Genomic DNA, 19,024 nt, shown 5'->3' on the forward strand with positions numbered 1-19,024 from the left:
GAAGATGATGATTAGCTCATAAACATTGCATAGCTTGACAGTATCAACAGCTCATACGCATGGTTAGAGCTGTTCATCCCTAAGAACTCCCAGCTACCACAAATATCATTTACTTCAATCATTAACATTTGCATTTCTATGAATGCTATCATAAATTATAACAATCAAAGGTGCAATGACAGCACAAACAAAATCACTTTTTGAAGTACATTCCAGCTCCTTAACATACAAAATATATTCTGTGAATATGATAGATATAAAGCATAGTAGGCTATGCACACTTATCCTTAGGATAAGGTAGTTTAAATTCAAACCAACGGGGATCTCTAAATGGGTCATTGGTCATGTCACCACAGATGTGCAAACCTAAGTTTGAAATCCAACCAAGTTCTCCAACAAACTTGAATTTTGCCTCCTGCAAACTATTTGCCTGTAATTGAGTTTCATTTCTTGAACAATCTTGAAAAGAGGTAGGGTAGCTCAAATGTTGAGATTTTGGCAGATTTGGAAGTCCCTTTTTTACTTCTTCATATATATATATATATATATATATATAATGAAGTTAATTGAATATCAAAATCTCTGAAGGCAAAAATTAGAGTTGATTAGAGTTAATTGAAGCTAACTGCAGGCAAACATTAAATTAGAGTTTAATTCATAGCTCTCAATCTAGCTAGCTTGACTCTGGGGACAAGTAGTCTGTATTTTTGTCCATTGTCTACCTCACTGGCTCATTTTGGGCAGTTAGCTTTCAATATGTTGAAAGGTAACAAGTGATCCTCGCTCGATAATCCAACTTCCACCACCATAAATCTCATCTTGTTCAACTGCTGCTATTATTTTGTTGTATGTTCAATGGGGTACTAGTTCTGATCAGCCTCTGAACTGTGGTTGATCGATCTTGTGTTGTAGCGAGCATTTAAGCCTGCTGTTAAGAACTGCATGGCAGGCAGAGACAAAAGGAGAGGATTAAAGGTGAAATTTAGTACTCTCTTTTTGCATTGATTTGTGGGTTCTTATGTTGAGACCCCTACCAACATTAGTACAAAAGAATCTAATCTTTAATCTTGCATTGTATGTATGTATGTATGTAACATTGTAAACCGTGATTTGGCAGAAGAAATGTAATAAGCCTGAAATCGTGATTATTGATGGAATTATTTTCTTATTCATCTCAAGGAATGCAATATTGTTTTTACTTCCCAATGTTACCAACCAAAATCCAAGACATACAACAACAATGGAAGCATATTACAATCAAAATCCATGACCCATACAAGTTACAACAACAATGGAAGCATTTGTTTTTGTTTTTGTTTTTTGAGATTACATGAATTAATTCATTTCTTCTTGAAAAGGAAAAGTGCAACCATCCATTCGTCACCATTGTTATACCCAAAGAGTTCTGCAACTGCCATGAAGAATGTTCTCCAATAGACAGTCCACTTGACAGCAGAATCCTTGCCGTAAGTTGACTCCATTATTGGTTTTATGGAACTCAAATTTTTGTCCATTCTTTTAAGCCACTCTTCGCTGCAAGACAAGACAATATAATGTCTGTTAAGTATAATGATACCCTTGCATCACAGATTCTTAATTACCATGCAATTAATGTCTGTGAAGTATAATAATACTATACAATTCTAAAGTGTAGTACCATTACCTTGTCTTCGCATAATGCTTCCCATTCATAAGCCAATGATTGACTACAGAAACATCATCCTGCACATTGAACCGCCATAAAATAATAATAATAATAATAATAATAACACAAATTCCTCTAAGCTCTGGTTTAAATTTTCATCCATTGCTAATTCTTGTCTCGAGCTATAATTCAAACAATCAGCACTGCTGTTTAAGCTCACTGTTTTAGAGTCTGCTTGGAGGCCTGGGAAAGGGTTTAGCCCTGAATTATTAACAAATCATTGTTCAGCTAATTGCATTCTAACCCTAAATCATGTCCAATGACTGACCACTTTTACAAAGGCAAGAAAGATCCACCAAGTTAAACTTAATAGGTTCTGTAAGGACATGAATGAGGGAATGCCTTTCGCTTTTCATGTGGGAAGTTTTTATACAATTTGTGATCCATCCAAGCTTTAATTGTGTACCCTAATGTTCTTTCTATTTGGTTTACTGGAATGAAGTGACATGGAATAATCAGTTCATCCAAATGTACATTTGGTTCACTTATAAAATGATGGAAAATGTATTACAAATGGAATCATCATTCGCAATTGCAAGGGAATAGTCATTTTACACGAAGGCTAAGGAATGACCATTCCATTCCATTCCATTCTAGAGAATCAAATCCTACATATTCCATAAGGTAGACATAATTCATATGATTAGTGACACTGCTATTTGAGAAGAAACAACTGTACTTTCACATGCATTGGACTTGTGTGCACAAAGAAAGATAAAAATGACCAATTATTGTTTCTGGAGTTAGCACAACAAAAGACAGTGGGAAACTAAGTCTTCTAACAAGAACAAAGAAATCAGAAGAAATAATTAAAAGCTGCAAAGAATGTTGAACTGACCTGAAAATAAAGAAGTAGATTTGCTGAAGGCATTGTACCTCCAGTGAAGAAGTACCTAGTAATCCAGTCATCTTCATTGACATCCTGCAAAATGAACATATGCCACAGGTTTCAAATCACCGTGTCTAAAAAGCTAGCTAATATATATATAATTCCCCATATAATTTTTTACATGAATTACCAATATGAATTAAGTGCTATTTAATCAAATTAAATCACGTATACCTCAAAGTGATAAGCAAATGCTTTATGGCAGAAATGATGTACAAAAAGAAGGCTATCTGGTTTCATCCACTTGGATATCTTCTTAAGAAGATCCCTGTAGTTCTTCATATGCTGTTTTCAAAGGACAACAGAATTTTGAACCCTATTGAGAATAAACATCACATTACTACTTACTCTAGGGTATGAAAAGAGTTGCATAACATACCTCAAACATTTCAATGGAAAATATTCTGTCATGGGATGCATCCATATCAAATGTGCCAATATCTGCAACAATGACCTCCAAATTCTGAAGCTGAAGATCCCTATGAAATGAAGCATGCATGGTAATATCTGGGAAAGCATTGGCTAGCAACATCTTTAGCTAGCATCACGTACAACTTAAACTAGTCTACTAAAACAGACCAGTTAAACTAAGCAATCAACTGGATGATGTGTTTTTGTGAGGAAATAAATTTATAAGTCAAAATGAAAATGAATCTGAATGAGAAGTCCAACATAATGGCAAATTATTTACGAACATACCGAGACTGCTCCTCAATATATGCTCTCTGCGTCGTTGAGTTGCAAATCCCTGTAACCTTGCAATTACTATACTTCTGTGCAATGTACAAAGAAAGTGATCCCCACCCACATCCAACATCGAGAACAGAGTGACCATCTTTTATCTGTGCCCTGTCACAGTACAACTCTAACATTGCTTTCTCAGCATCCTCTAAGGTTTTTGACGCATCAGTGAAGAGACAACAGCTGCATCAGTTCAGAGGTATACCAGATCAGCTCAAGTGCCACGAGCTAGAATCAAGTGAAATTGATTGGAAATGCAGTAGAGATTTTTATTTTTTTAAGTAAAGGCGAAATTGAATTATATCACTATAACAAAAACACCACGAAGGGTGCAAGCATGTACAATGTAAAAAGCTCCACAACAAAATTGAGCTCAGCTATAAAGTCAGCAAAAATCCAAAAAAAAAAAAAATAAAAAGAAAAAAAAAGTAGTCCTTTTACACCAAAAAATGAAGTATGCAGAAGGCCCATTTTAAGCTGATGGATCCTTAACTCTGAATCTTAAAAAATGAATCAATTTCTTTCCCTCCAGATGCTCCACGTAAGGCAAGAAGGAGCATCCATCCAAGCCATCATTTTATCTTTCCTCCAGGCAATCACTACCCCAACAATCCTGAACATCATTGACTCAATTTTGCATGACCTGACATGCCCCAACGATCAAGAAGAAAAAAACCCACAGCACTCTTGCAACAGGGCAACAAAGGAGTGGTGATCCACTGTTTCTTTTGCCTTACAACACATACAACACCTACTAGGCATCCAATACAAAGAAGACCACCCGAGAAGGAACTCCGTATTTCTAAACAATCTTCCATGGGAATGAACTCCTCAACACCGCAGATTTTTTATTTATTTTTAAATAATAACTTAACAGAAAAAGTCCCATTGCCATATTTCTATCCCAATCTATCCTGTCTATTAGGGAAAACTCGCATAACATACAACACCTGAAAAATGTCACCAAAGATTCCAATGCTCAGTCTGGCATGTGTTTAATGAAACTAGGCTCCCACACCACACCTGAGCTCGAGAACTTAAAGTAATCCACTACCCAAGCACTCTTGTTGCTTGCAATGTTAAACAAATCTGGAAAGGCAATAGAGACGGGCACGTTTTCACACCAAATATCATGCCAAAACTGAATCCTTCTCCCAGCTCCTATCTCGATTGAATCTCACATTTTTTACAACTTCCAGCTATACATTTCCGATAGCTTTCCACATCCCAACTCCATATAGTATACAGCTCTCAGTTGATGTCTATCCTCTCCTATCTGCTCCAACTCACAATTGATCACCTTCCACCACAATAGATCTACCTCAAGGGAATACCTCCAAAGCCACTTCTTTAACAAAGCTTGATTAAACTGAAGAAATTGGGCCCAAGCCCACTCTCCAATAGGCTTACATACCTTCTGCCATCCCACCAAGTGAAGTTTAGACTCCTCCATACCTTCTGCAGCCTCTCCAATCTTTCCTACACCGAAGATGTCATTGAGAACAACGACATGAAATAAGTGGGAAGACTGCCCAAAGTACTCTTAATGAGTGCAATCCTTCCTCCTTTGGCTAGCACTTCCACCTTGCGAGCTTCTTCTCAAATCTTTTCATAATTCATCCAAAACTAGAAATGCCTCGAAAGCTACACCCAAAGGGAGCCCAAGGTACACTTGGGAGGATTCCCATTTCTAAACTCAGTGAATTAGCCAACCCCTGAATGTGTCCCATTGGAATAAGCTCACTTTTTCCAATATTCACCTGTAAGCCAACACAACTTCAAAACAAATGAAAACAAACTGCAAATGCCTCCATTTGTGTATTGACTATTGACCATTGATTTGGGTGACGGTTAAGAATGTATACATTGTTGAGGATCAATGATTTGTTTGACCAACTGAAGGGATCGAGTTACTTCTCTAAGATTGATTACAGATTGGGTTACCATTAGTTTAGGATCACAAAGGAGGACATTGTGAAGACACCTTATACATTGCGTAAGGGCACTATGAGTTTCTTATGATGATGTTCGTTTGACGAACATGCCAACATTGTTCATGGACTTGATGAACCAGATTTTTCATGCTTATCTTGAACAGTTTGTGGTCAATGGATGACAAATTGATCTATTCACCATCAGAAGAATAGCATGAAGAGCAGTTCAGGAATGTGTTGTAAATTCTATGGGAGCATTGACTTTATACAAAGTACAAGAAGTGTGACCGTGGCCGACACATTTTGTAGAGGATTTTTCATGTCTTGCAACACCTAGGACTCGACTTAAATTGAAGGGAATCAAGTTCATGTGTAACGATGATTGTGAGCGAGTTTTTACGAGTTGAAAGGGAGATTGACTTCAGAACCAATTTTAATCATTCTGGAGTGAGGTCCAAGTGGCATGATTTATTGTGACACATTTTTAAATGTGCATTGATGCATCAGAAGAAGGTTATGGCATATGGTTATTGTCAGTTAAAGACTAACAAAAACCATCCAACAAATGATTTAAAGCTAGCAACAATCATCTTTGCATTGAAGACTTGGAGGCACTATTTGTACAAGTGATTCGAGGTGTTTTCAGATCACAGGAGCTTGAAGTATCTTTTCTCTCAAAAGGATCTGAATCTGTGTTGGAGACGATGGATGGAGTACTTGGAGGACTACAATCTTTTCTAAGTACTTGGATCTTTTTACTCCTCGATTTTGTATGTCAATTTTTGGGGACGAAATTCCTTAAAGAAGTGAGAATGTAATGACTCAGATATCTTTTGCTATTTATATATTGGTTTACAAGTTTTAATTGTGTTTCTTGCGCACTTGTTAGTTGACGTGTGGAGTTGTTGGTGTGCGTGCATGTATTTGGACTAAGTTAGTGTGACTGGGTCTAAGTCATTGCTCGGGTGGTGGCACACTACCTTGCCATTTCTCTTTGAACATTGGAGTTGATGACTCGACCGATAGTGAGACTGCTTGAGTGATCAGTGTATTTTTTATGCACAAAAAAGTTGTGATTTGTTAGATTTTGTGGGGCCCAATGCCACTTTTTGGCTTAGACTATATTTAGGGGTTAGGTCACATCACTTCACCTCACATTTTCTCTCTTTATATCTAACACCCATAAACATAAACCTTACCGATATGATTTGGAGGTCACGGAGTTCGATTCTCACTACACCCAAAAAAAAAAAAAAAAGAAGTTGATCCACTCGTCGAGGGCATCGATTTGATCCAAGCCAAGTCTATTTTCAATGATGTCAATCCTAGGGTTTCACTCTTTCTTCCTTTTGAGGTAGGAGCTTCTTGACTACTAGTTTAATATGTCTGATTTGAGTTATGTGTGGGAAAGTAGTCTATAGCTTTGTGAATTGCATGCCCCAAGTTTAGAGAAGTTCAATATTAAAAAAGGGGATTTTTGGGTATTGTTACCCCGCGATGAAATTGATATGTTTTTGAGTATGAAAATGATATGGTTTATAATTACATTATCAATACCATGTTAATTTTTTGTTATTTGAGAAAATGACACGATTTTAGATGATATTGTGTTGTATCTTTAAATGTTGAGGAATGATTATATTACGGGTGTAAATTGGAAAATGGAGTTTTGAAAGTTGAAATGGGCTTTCGGGCAAATGTGTTGAGGTTTGAACAATAAAAACGAGAAATGGTGGTTTCAAGAAAAATGAGCAAACCTTGAAATGGTATTGAATAAACGGCAAACCTTGAAATGGTTTTTGAATTGAATCCTTGACATAGATTCAGGGTTAGTGTACAATGTTAAGCAAGTAAGACTAGATTCACTCCACAGTAAAAGTTTGAAAACCCACAGAGCGCAGATACCAAATGTTCTAGCTTGAGAAATAGGGGATAACGACTCATGTATAGAAATCGTTGGTTTAGTATACAACCTAGGAGTTGTTGATTGTGACAATGTGTAATGTTGGTTTTGATTTGAAAAATAGAAGTCTTCAGCTTTTTATTTTTTATTTTTTATTTTTTTAAATGAGAAATGAGATGACATGGATTTGAGAAATGCATGTGTTATAGGTGGACCCTTTGGTACACACCCTACCATACGCATCGTTGTTAACCATTTTTGTTGTATTTGTTACGCATTTTTGTGGTAAATGTTTATATATTTTCTAGTAAAATTATAACAATTTGTGGTTCAAAAATGAAGTCACGCATTTTGTGGCAATATTATTCATTTTTTTTATCCAAACATATTTTAACCACAAAATGTGTAACATTACCACAACAATGTGTAACTTCAACTTTGAACCACAAATTATCGTAATTCTACCCCCCCCCCCAAAAAAAAAAAAAAAAAAAAAAGTATGGTGCATATGGTACACATCCCGAAGGGTTTCCCGTGTTAAGGGTGTCTCTTAAGTATGAGAAAGGACTTCAAAATGGTAACATCTTTATTTTTATATACGGAATACATCATGTTCACATGCCACATGTTTAGCATATTAGACTTGTTAGTTGTATCCCTATTAGGTGACATGCTCACCCCATTGATTCAAGTACGGGTGCAGATGAAGCCATTGAGGATTTTTTGGGGGGTAAAATTCACTTTACCCTCTTGTGGTTTACCTCAGAAGCACTTTACCCCCATATGCTTTAAATATAGGCAGGAGACTCCGATGCGGTTTTCTACTAAAGTGCTATTCTAACTCCTAGTAAAATGCAGAAATTTAATGTATAAAGAGAAATAGAGAATTGTATTATTGATTGATTTATATTGATTGTTATGGTTACAATGATTCCTATATATAGGAGAGGGTGAGTGTGTAGTAGGTGAGGAGTAGGTGAAGTGGAGGTGGTAGTGGTGTAGTGGGTTAGGTTTAGTGGAGTAGGTGAGGTGGTAGTGGTGTAGTGGGTTAGGTTTAGTGGAGTAGGTTTAAGTGGGTGAAGGTTTAGTGGAGTAGGTAAGAAATTTAATGTATAAAGAGAAATAGAGAATTGTATTATTGATTGATTTATATTGATTGTTATGGTTACAATGATTCCTATATATAGGAGAGGGTGAGTGTGTAGTAGGTGAGGAGTAGGTGAAGTGGAGGTGGTAGTGGTGTAGTGGGTTAGGTTTAGTGGAGTAGGTGAGGTGGTAGTGGTGTAGTGGGTTAGGTTTAGTGGAGTAGGTTTAAGTGGGTGAAGGTTTAGTGGAGTAGGTAAGGTGGTAGTGGTGTAGTGGGTTAGGTTTAGTGGAGTAGGTTTAAGTGGGTGAAGTAGGTGAGGTGAGGTGGATTTTAACAGCCCCCCGCAAACTCAAGGGGGATAGGAACTAACCAACTTGAGTTTGGAGAGAGTAACAAAACAAGAAAATACATAAAAATAAAAAAGGATAGGAGACACTGTATGGTCGTGTCAGACCGTTGGTGAAGACACTGTATGGGGTGTCATAACGTTGTAGAGGACACTGTATGGTGGTGTCAGACCGATGTAGAAGACAGTTTATGGGGTCATGTCGGACCGTTGTAGAAGACAATGTTGTGACAGTTTACGGAGTCTTGCTGGACCCTTGTAGAAACTAACCGGAATCAATGTCGGGACAGTTTACAGAGTCTTGTCGGACCCATAAAGGAGCTAACCGGAATCAATGTCGGGACAGTTTACAGAGTCTTGTCGGACACTTGTAAAAATTAACCGGAATCAATGTCGGGACAGTTTACAGAGTCTTGTCGGACCCATAAAGGAGCTAACCGGAATCAATGTCGGGACAGTTTACAGAGTCTTGTCGGACCCATAAAGGAGCTAACCGGAATCAATGTCGGGACAGTTTACAGAGTCTTGTCGGACCCTTTAAAAAATACACTGTATGATGGTGTATATAGGCTGCCCAAATATATATATATATATGGATATATATAGTGAGCCCTCAAAAGTCGCGCCCTCAAAAGGCATGCCCAATTCATCAAAAGGTGTGCCGGACATGATGGCGAGGCACGTGAGTGCCTTGGTTGGCGTGCCCGTGTGTCGTCTGGCGGCAAGTGGCGCGCGATACGCGTGGCTGCCTCGGCTATTTAACCAAGACGAAGGCTGAGGCTGAGGCATACCATTCTGAAACCTCTGAAACCAACCCTTCTCTGAAAAACTCTGCCTCTTCGGAGAGAGAAACTGTGGAACACTTTGTAGCCCAGAAAATGGCTTCATCTTCCCGGAGTCTGCTCACTCTCTTTCCCGACCTCAACGAGTCAACAAGAGAGAGAACTGGAGCGGTGGCACTGGAACCTCAACCGAGTGCCCCGGAGTTTACTCCGCTGAACTTTCCGATGCGGTCTGTGGAGCAAAGAATGGCAGTGCAGTCGGATGTGGAGGCCAATCAATATACTTTGAAGGCATGTGTGGAAAGCATGACGGCGGTCACAAACTTGTCGAACCGGCTGCAGAGTAGGACAAATGAGGTGCAGCATTTAAACGCCCAACTGGCTCTGCTCCAACGCATGTATAAGGATGCGCGAGCAGAGATAAGTGTGCTAAAGGCAGAAAACAAGGAGCTGAAGCGGAAGGCCACCGTGATGTTCCGATTTGGAGGTCCGCCATATGCTGCAGTGGAGGAGCAAGGAGTAGTGATCGTGCCCAGTGGAGTGGGAAACACGGAGGCAACACCGTCAAGGGCCGCCCAGGACGGAGGCAAGAAGAAAAGACCGGCGGAATAGGCGAAGAAGTGAGGTCGGTGGGAGGCCGTCTGCAGAAAAGAAAACAAATCTTTTGGTGTTGTGTTTTGGTTTTTTGTTGTTGTTGTTGTTTTTTTTTTTTTTTTTTTTTTTTTTGTAAAATTGTGATCGGGGTTGATCCCTGAGATGAATAAATTATGGTTTGGTGTGCAAAGCTATATGGTATGAATGGAATGTGAAAAAGATTAAAAATAATGTGAAAGAAAAATAAAGAAAGAAATAATAAAAATATATTTGAAATCAAAATGAAAGATGGGGAAATAAGGAAAGTAGTTTGGAGAAAATAAATAAAAATAATGGATTTTGAAATCAAACGGCGGAGAGAGAGGGGACAATTTTGCTAAGCGGAGTGGTTGAAACCCCATTTGGTTTGGCTGCCATCATTTCACCATTGGCAGTAAGCCCATTACCAGACTGACCAACTGGATGTGAAGAAACAGAGATAGGGCTGGAAAGGCCAGAGTTAGGTGGAGTATTATTAGTGGGCTGATTGCCAAGAACACCATCTCCCCCAGTCTGCTTGGAGGTAGGGACCTGAACCTGAGTTCTTGGTTGCGCCTTGTTAGAAGCCCCATTTCCAGCCAAGAACATAATAGCCTGAGCCTTCTCAGGAGAGATATCATTATACACGTTCACTGTTCCCGCATAGAAGATGGTCAATTGAGGAGGAGCCCGTTGAAAATGCTGAGTCTTTACATCCTTCAACAGCCTCTTCCTTCACAACAACTACAGAATCCTTAGAATTCAAACCCAAGAAATCTCTCTCTCCTTTTTGCTGCAGTTAGTGCAGATTATGAAGAAGAGGAATTCACATTGGCCTCAAGAGAGAGGATTTAGGCAGTGATGGGAAGGTATGTGTAGAAAATAAGCGGAATAGGTTGAGGTCCGGCGGGCGGCCAAGGCGAGGTTGCCGCCCGCCGGTGAAACGAAAAATACTAAGTGCTTAACCTTGCTCTGATACCATGCAGAAATTTAATGTATAAAGAGAAATAGAGAATTGTATTATTGATTGATTTATATTGATTGTTATGGTTACAATGATTCCTATATATAGGAGAGGGTGAGTGTGTAGTAGGTGAGGAGTAGGTGAAGTGGAGGTGGTAGTGGTGTAGTGGGTTAGGTTTAGTGGAGTAGGTGAGGTGGTAGTGGTGTAGTGGGTTAGGTTTAGTGGAGTAGGTTTAAGTGGGTGAAGGTTTAGTGGAGTAGGTAAGGTGGTAGTGGTGTAGTGGGTTAGGTTTAGTGGAGTAGGTTTAAGTGGGTGAAGTAGGTGAGGTGAGGTGGATTTTAACATAAAATTATTTGCAAAAAGACCTATATACCCTTAATGTTTTCATCCCTTCTCTGCAAAATGAATCAGATTTGAAAGACAAACATTTTAACCTAATTGCCAATTCTATAGCTTATTAACGCAAAAATGTAATCAAAACTTTTTAACTTAATTTCTAATTTAATGATATATTAAGCCATATATATAAATATATACACTTACATATATATACACACAGACATATGTACATGTATATATACATCCTTCAGCACCTGCAATTTTGGTTATTAAGATCAAAGAACTACTAATTCCCAGGTAGCCTACCCCTTCTTCCATAACCCTTCACCTTCTATATCATAATTCACTTAGCAGCAAAATGAGGTAAAATCCAGAAATAATTATGTTACCACTCTGCACCAATTCTCATCATTGAATGCTTTCTAGCATTTAGCAAATACCTTAACAGCATTTCAAAATCAAGCAAAACTCTTGTTTGCCCATGTTCAAATGAGAACAAAAAACCTATGTTCAGTGCCATCACATTATAAAAAATATTTTTCTAAGTGATACATATCAGACATACAAGCCACAGAAGAAGATAAATGCCAAAGTATAGAAATTATTTGCCTGTATTTGAGATGCTTTCCAAGAACAAGTTTGAAGAAAGAGGTAGGTAGTTCATAATGTTGAGATTTTGCAGTCTCAGTCTTGATGGCTATAGGCATTTCTCTCAAAGCTGCAAGAGAGGAACAACTAATCAAAATGCATACAAATGAGCACATTGTAGTCTAAAACAAGTGTTGAGTTTGCTAGTGTCAGAAATAGTACAATCATGTCCTTCATTCTTATTTATGCAATTTTTTGTTTTACTTTAAAAAATCAAGACCGATCATTATAAAGAGTTTGCCTAGATGCTAATCATAAAAAGAAAACTAAATATATTTTAAGTTCTTTGACCATTTGATTTGTCAAACATTTAGTTCAGAACATTTTGAAAGTATTCCGAGCATGAAATTGTTTGGTATGAAATCTTATGGCTAAAATCAATTAATGATATTAGCTTTTGGTAAATGTAATATTTACAAAAAGACGCATCAAATTTCACAAAATGTTAATGTCCCCCATGACTGCAGCAAAGTTTTGCCCCAAAACAAATGCCAATTCTCACCAAACCAAAAAAATTAAGGGGAGAAAATGGAAAAAACTAAAAAAGTAAAAGATTCTTAAGTTATTTTAGCACATTTGACAGAACTTTCTTGTAGTTCTATACATTTTTCACACATTTCAATACACTTTTTGTTGGAGATGAGAACTATATTAAACTCACTCAAATAATTTGAAAATAAAATAAAATTGAAGAGAATCAAAACTCTTTCATTCTTTCATACTTCAAGTAGTTAGATTACAATGCCATATATAAAGTTCAAAAGTTACTCATGACATTCTTAGATTAACACCCACTTTCCCTACATTTTGTAATTACTAAAAACATTAACACACCACTCCACCATCACTTGCAAAATTAACACACCACCAACCCACTAGCACCATCACATGCATGAACTATATGTAGAAAAACATAAACACCATCAAACTTGATTTTTCCAAATCCAAGCAAACGCCTAAATTTGCAAAAAACATATACTTGTATAGCAACAATTGATATCATTTTGAAATCCACCACCATCAATAGCAACAATTTCTATAGCCATCATAGATGTGTGAATCTTGAATTTGATCTTTCTATAAACACTCTTGCGTTTCTTCTTCGCATGCTTGTATAGTGCATTTGAATAAAAAATTTATAGTTTTTCCTTCACATTGGCATTCTATCAATCTTTATTCTTGAATTTTTATGCTTCTTGAGTTTTGCTTTTGTTTGCTGTTGAGGATAAAAAAAAAAATGTTCCACATCCACTCAGCCTAAGTCAAAAATAGAACTCTCCAAACTACTTTGCAAATGCCAACTGCTATAAACCTAACTTCTTGATATTTATTCTCTTACTTCAATAAAACAGCGCATCACTACTTATAAGACTCAAGTCCACCATTGTAAACTCGATTGAACTTACCAATTTCTTGACCAAAGTTTAATAAGCGAATGAACATCTTTTCACTTTCGTAGATAGAAAATAAGTCAAATACGGGTTCCCCTTTCAAAGTAGACATGCCTGAAAGTGTTAGTTCTATGACTTGGTTGACATGAACCTCTTGATTTTCTTCTTCACACTCCTCAATTTCCACAACTTCCTTTTCTATAACTTCAAAATTTTTACAAAATCCATTTTCATTTTTGTTAAAATCCACCTACTCTCCACCTACTTCACCCACTTAAACCTACTCCACTAAACCTAACCCACTACACCACTACCACCTCCACTTCACCTACTCCTTACCTACTACACACTCACCCTCTTCTATATATAGGAATCATGAATCATTGTAATAATATCAATATACAACAATCAATAATACAATCATTTCTCTTTATACATTAAATTTCTACATGGTATCAGAGCAAGGTTAAGAGTTTAGTATTTTTTTTCGCGTCACCGGCGGGCGGCAACCTCGCCTTGGCCGCCCGCCGGACCTTAACCTAGTCCGCCGGACCTCAACCTATTCAGCTTATTTTCTACACAAAACCTTTCCCCATCTTATGGTCTACAACATGCTCATTTTAACCTAGAAACTCCAAGATCAATCCTCAAGTAGAGATTGGAGTGGTTGCACAGGCTACTTTTTTCACCTTATTGGAGATATCGATCCACGAATCAAGGGTCTTGAGAGCTTTGCCAGATAGCAGTGCTTTGCGAGCCAGAGCTACTCCTTCGGCTAGAGTGTTAACACGTCCACTGACCAAGAGGGCTGCACCAGCATTTAGCATCAATGCATCAGCGATGGAGCCTTCTTCTCCAACCCAACTCCATGTTAGAGAGAGACTGAGAGAGTTGGCCCCTTGTGTGCTTATCCCTCTTAGCCCCTGATTCAGTGCTCTTTAATTTCCTTCCAACAAATACCACTTTCTTTGTCTTTTTCACTTACATCACATGGGCTTGTTCCCACTCTCTCTCCTCACTTTGCATCCACCGCCCAAACTTTTTTTTTTTATTATAAAGCTTCTTGGTGCACTCCTTGTTCCCCACTTTCGTTATTTTATATATATATATATATATATCTCTTTTTATTATATTATATTAAAAAAAAAAAAAAAAAAAAATATCATCTCTCCTCCGTTTGCTTTCAAACTCCATTATTTTTATTTATTTTCTCCAAACCACTTTCCTTATTTTCCCCATCTTTCATTTTTGATTTCAATTATATTTTTTATTATTTCTTTTTTTTTATTTTTCTTTCACATTATTTTTCATCTTTTTCCAATTCCATTCATACCATATAGCTTTGCACACCAAACCATATTTTATTCATCTTAGGGATCAACCCCGATCACAATTTTACACACACAAAAAAAAAAAAAAAAAAAACGGCTTTGTTTTCTTTTCTGCAGACGGCCACACACCGACCTCACTTCCTCTACTCTGCCGCCGGTCTCTTCTTCTTGCCTCCGTCCTGGGCGGCCCTTGACAGTGTTGCCTCCGTGTTTCCCACTCCACCAAGCACATTCACTCCCCCTGCTCCTCCACTGCAGCATATGGCGGCCTTCCAAATCGGAACATAACGGTGGCCTTTCGCTTCAGCTCCTTGTTTTCCGCCTTTAGCACACTTATCTCTGCTCGCGCATCCTTATACATGCGTTGGAGCAGAGCCAGTTGGGCGTTTAACTGCTGCACCTCATTTGTTCTACTCTGCAGCCGGTTCGACAAATTTGTAACCGCAGTCATGGTTTCCACACATGACTTCAATGTATACTGATTGGCCTCCACATCCGACTGCACTGCCATTCTTTGCTCCACAGACCGCATAGGAAAGTTCAACGGAGCAAACTCCGGGACGCTTGGTTGAGGTTCCAGTGCCACCGCACCAGTTATCTCTCTTGTTGACTCGTTGAGGTCGGGAAAGAGAGTGAGCAGACCACGGGACGAAGAGGCCATATTCTGGGTAGCTGAACGGGAAGACGAGGCCATGTTATGGGTTGCTGAGTGTTTCAAAGAAAGGTTGGTTACAGAATGGCAACAGAGTGTTCCAGAATCTCTTTCTCAGAAACGGAAGAGTTTTTTTCAAAGGATTTTCGGCGGTTTCAGACTGGTTTGCACAGCCTCCGCCTCAACCTTGGTTAAATAGCCGAGGCCGACACGCCACTCTGTCGCTCACGTGCCTCGCCGCGTCTCCGGCTCACCTTTTGATGGCTCGACGCTTTCTGTCAGGCACGCCTTTTGATGAAGTGGGCGCGCCTTTTGAGGGCGCGACTTTTGAGGGCTCACTATATATATCCATATATATATATATTTGGGCAGCCTATATACACCATCATACAGTGTATTTTTTAAGGGTCCGACAAGACTCTGTAAACTGTCCCGACATTAATTCCGGTTAGCTCCTTCATGGGTCCGACAAGACTCTGTAAACTGTCCCGACATTGATTCCGGTTAGCTCCTTTATGGGTCCGACAAGACTCTGTAAACTGTCCCGACATTGATTCCGGTTAGTTTCTACAAGGGTCCAGCAAGACTCCGTAAACTGTCACCACAACTGTCACAATATTGTCTGCTACAACGGTCCGACATGACCCCATAAACTGTCTTCGACATCGGTCTGACACCGCCATCCAGTGTCCTCTACACCGTTATGACACCACCATACAGTGTCCTCTACAACGTTATGACACCCCCATACAGTGTCCTCTACAACGTTATGACACCACCATACAGTGTCTTCACCATCGGTCTGACACGACCATACAGTGTCTCCTATCCTCTTTTATTTTTATGTATTTTCTTGTTTTGTTACTCTCTCCAAACTCAAGTTGGTTAGTTCCTATCCCCCTTGAGTTTGCGGGGGGCTGTTAAAATCCACCTACTCTCCACCTACTTCACCCACTTAAACCTACTCCACTAAACCTAACCCACTACACCACTACCACCTCACCTACTCCACTACCACCTCACCTACTCCACTAAACCTAACCCACTACACCACTACCACCTCCACTTCACCTACTCCTTACCTACTACACACTCACCCTCTTCTATATATAGGAATCATGAATCATTGTAATAATATCAATATACAACAATCAATAATACAATCATTTCTCTTTATACATTAAATTTCTACAATTTTCAATTAAATTCTAACCTTTCTTCAACTTCATCATTCATCTCTTCCTTTTTGCCTTCTTTTTCAAATTTTCCTTCAACTTTGGCCTCCTAAAGTTGTTTAACTCCAATGGGATGATACTTTTCTCCGTCCTCCAATGGTGTGTCTTAAAAATCACCCTCTTCTTTCTAAACTCGTCTTCTTCACAATACTATACCCAATACTCAATGGGAAAAAGGACTCCTTGATGATTAGAGGCAAAGAAGCATGGACACGGAAAATTTCAAAAATGTAGGACACGATACGTAAGGGACACACGCAAAGAATATAACTTTATATAATTATTATGTAATATTTTTTAATATTATATATTTATTCTATATTAAATATTTATTCTCATCAAATTCATCAACCTAGGTATGCTATGTTGATGAAAAAAATTTAAAAAATGGGGTCCCACCGTGTCCCCCACGTGTCTCAATGTGTCCCACTCCTTCTAGTGTGTCCAACACTTGTTCGGAGCGTGTCTGTGCCCAGCACGTGTCGGACACTGGTACTTGCCTGTGGAGAGGTGTTTGTGCTTCATAGATTAAAGGCAATAGGGCCGAGCAACTTCCAAACATGACTCAAAGATTTTGTCTCTACAAAGTCCTTCCAAATCTCTTGGTGAATCGCTCTTTGCAAAATTGAAAATGCTCTCTCTTTTTTTCTTTTTTTTTTTTCCTCTCAAAACCTTTCTCACATATCATTCATTGGCTCTTCTTAAACAACATCCCATAGGTAACAAGCTTTGAAGTAAGAACCATCATCGTTCTCTTGTAATTAGAGAATATCAACTCCTCACATCAATTATACGTCTTTCTTGTTCTTCCACAATCATTGTACCACAATGACCTATACACACTTCTAGGATCATATTCGCTTTGATACTACATTGTCAGAGACAAGAGAACTATGTTTCACTCACTCACACAATTTGGAAGAGAATTAGAAGATAAATTAGAAATCTTTCATTCATTCATATTTCAAAACGTTAGACTACAAGGCTATATATAGAGTTCAAAAGTAACTCTTGACATTCTTAGATTAATACCAAACTTTTTCTGCTACATTTTGTAATAGCAAAAAACATTAAAATATGCTTGTCTAATTAAGACACCACTAACCCACTAACACCACATAGGTGAACTGAATGGAGAAAAACATCTCAAATCATAACAAAAAACAAGTTAATGTTTTGAGCACTTTTACATGTCCGCCGACACTAATGACAGCCCTACAGGCATATCTTGCTTCCGAACCACAAATAAGACACTCTATTTCCTTGTGAACTGGTGTTTGAAGTAGTCTCAGAGACGAACCATGTGAACTATTTATTCAATGGAAGTAACAAGTACATACACAAATAAACTTTGTCTAATTAATGGATACAGTGATACCATGTTAATCAAAAAAATGTTTATCCCACCATCAAACAATCATCAGAAAATGCTTTAATTCGCGCAATTCATAATTGATAATTGCAATTTGCAACAAATGAAGAAAGAAAATGTTACAAACTTCACAAAAGTTTCTTAATTTGGCCATCTCCTTTTATTCGAAATAAAGTAGCAAATTGGGTAAAAGCTCAATTTATGTAGAGTACTCCAAACTCAGATTAGAATATAAATTAAAAGCTTGGTAAGTGATAGAGTGGTAAATTTAAAAGTTGACATGTCACCATCCACAAAATAGCCTTTAAAAATTTGAGTAAAAACCCTTAATTTGAGAAAAACTCAACGTTAAAATTGAACAACGAGGACAAAAATTATATTATATTATTAGATTGCAACAACACTAGCTCACATTACAACAGAAATAACAAGATAAATACATTTAGAGAGAGAGTAAAAGGAGAGTTTTTTACAATGGGCAAAATGGAGGAGGTGAGAGAGTTGAAGGTCGGAAGAGGGTTGGTAACCGGAACGGAGACGAGAGGATAATAGAAGGCGAGTGAGCCTCCTTATCACCGCGTCCGGTAGTAGGTTGCGCTCCAGCGAAGCTACCATCAGCCGCGCTGTAGCATCATACGGTACTTTCACTAGCGCATCCATCTCTCTCCCACACACACACACTCTCTCTCTCTCTCTCTCACTCACTGATAAGTAGAAGAAGATTTGAGGGGCTTTTGCCAAATTAAGCCTATTTTGTATCTTAATTCCCATGTTAGGCCTATTTTGGACGGAATGTTCAAATTAGACTAAAGTACTATTACAAATTACGTTTTCATTGTTTAAAGTTCAAAAAGTGATGAATAGTAAAAGCGTTATTGTAAATCACGCTTTTAATTAAGAAAGTGTGATTGTAAATCACGCTTTTAACATAAATTTTTTTTCTGAATAAAATGCTATTTGAAATCGCACTTTATTTGAAATCACGCTTTCACAGAAAATGTTATTTGAAATAGCGCTTTCACTGTGCATTATTTTTTCTTCAGAAAACGCTATTTGGAATCACGCTTTCACTGTTGATAAATAAAAGCGTGGA

The 19,024-nt window shown here is 38.1% G+C and overlaps 1 protein-coding gene across 1 annotated transcript; it reads right to left on the reverse strand.

The window, feature by feature from the left end:
- Positions 1-1,146: 1,146 nt before the first annotated feature.
- Positions 1,147-18,676, reverse strand: LOC114322496 ((S)-coclaurine N-methyltransferase). The gene is made up of 8 exons (XM_028269811.2): positions 18,405-18,676; positions 11,912-12,020; positions 3,294-3,518; positions 2,974-3,073; positions 2,769-2,879; positions 2,544-2,627; positions 1,664-1,722; positions 1,147-1,533 (listed from the first exon to the last, which is right to left on the reverse strand). The coding sequence occupies exons 1-8, from the start codon at positions 18,589-18,591 to the stop codon at positions 1,341-1,343; spliced, it is 1,068 nt and encodes a 355-aa protein (XP_028125612.2). The 5' UTR covers positions 18,592-18,676; the 3' UTR covers positions 1,147-1,340.
- Positions 18,677-19,024: the final 348 nt, after the last annotated feature.

Source organism: Camellia sinensis, chromosome 10 (genome assembly GCF_055761805.1).
Source record: "Camellia sinensis isolate YWXY chromosome 10, ASM5576180v1, whole genome shotgun sequence".
NCBI classification, from domain to species: domain Eukaryota; kingdom Viridiplantae; phylum Streptophyta; class Magnoliopsida; order Ericales; family Theaceae; genus Camellia; species Camellia sinensis.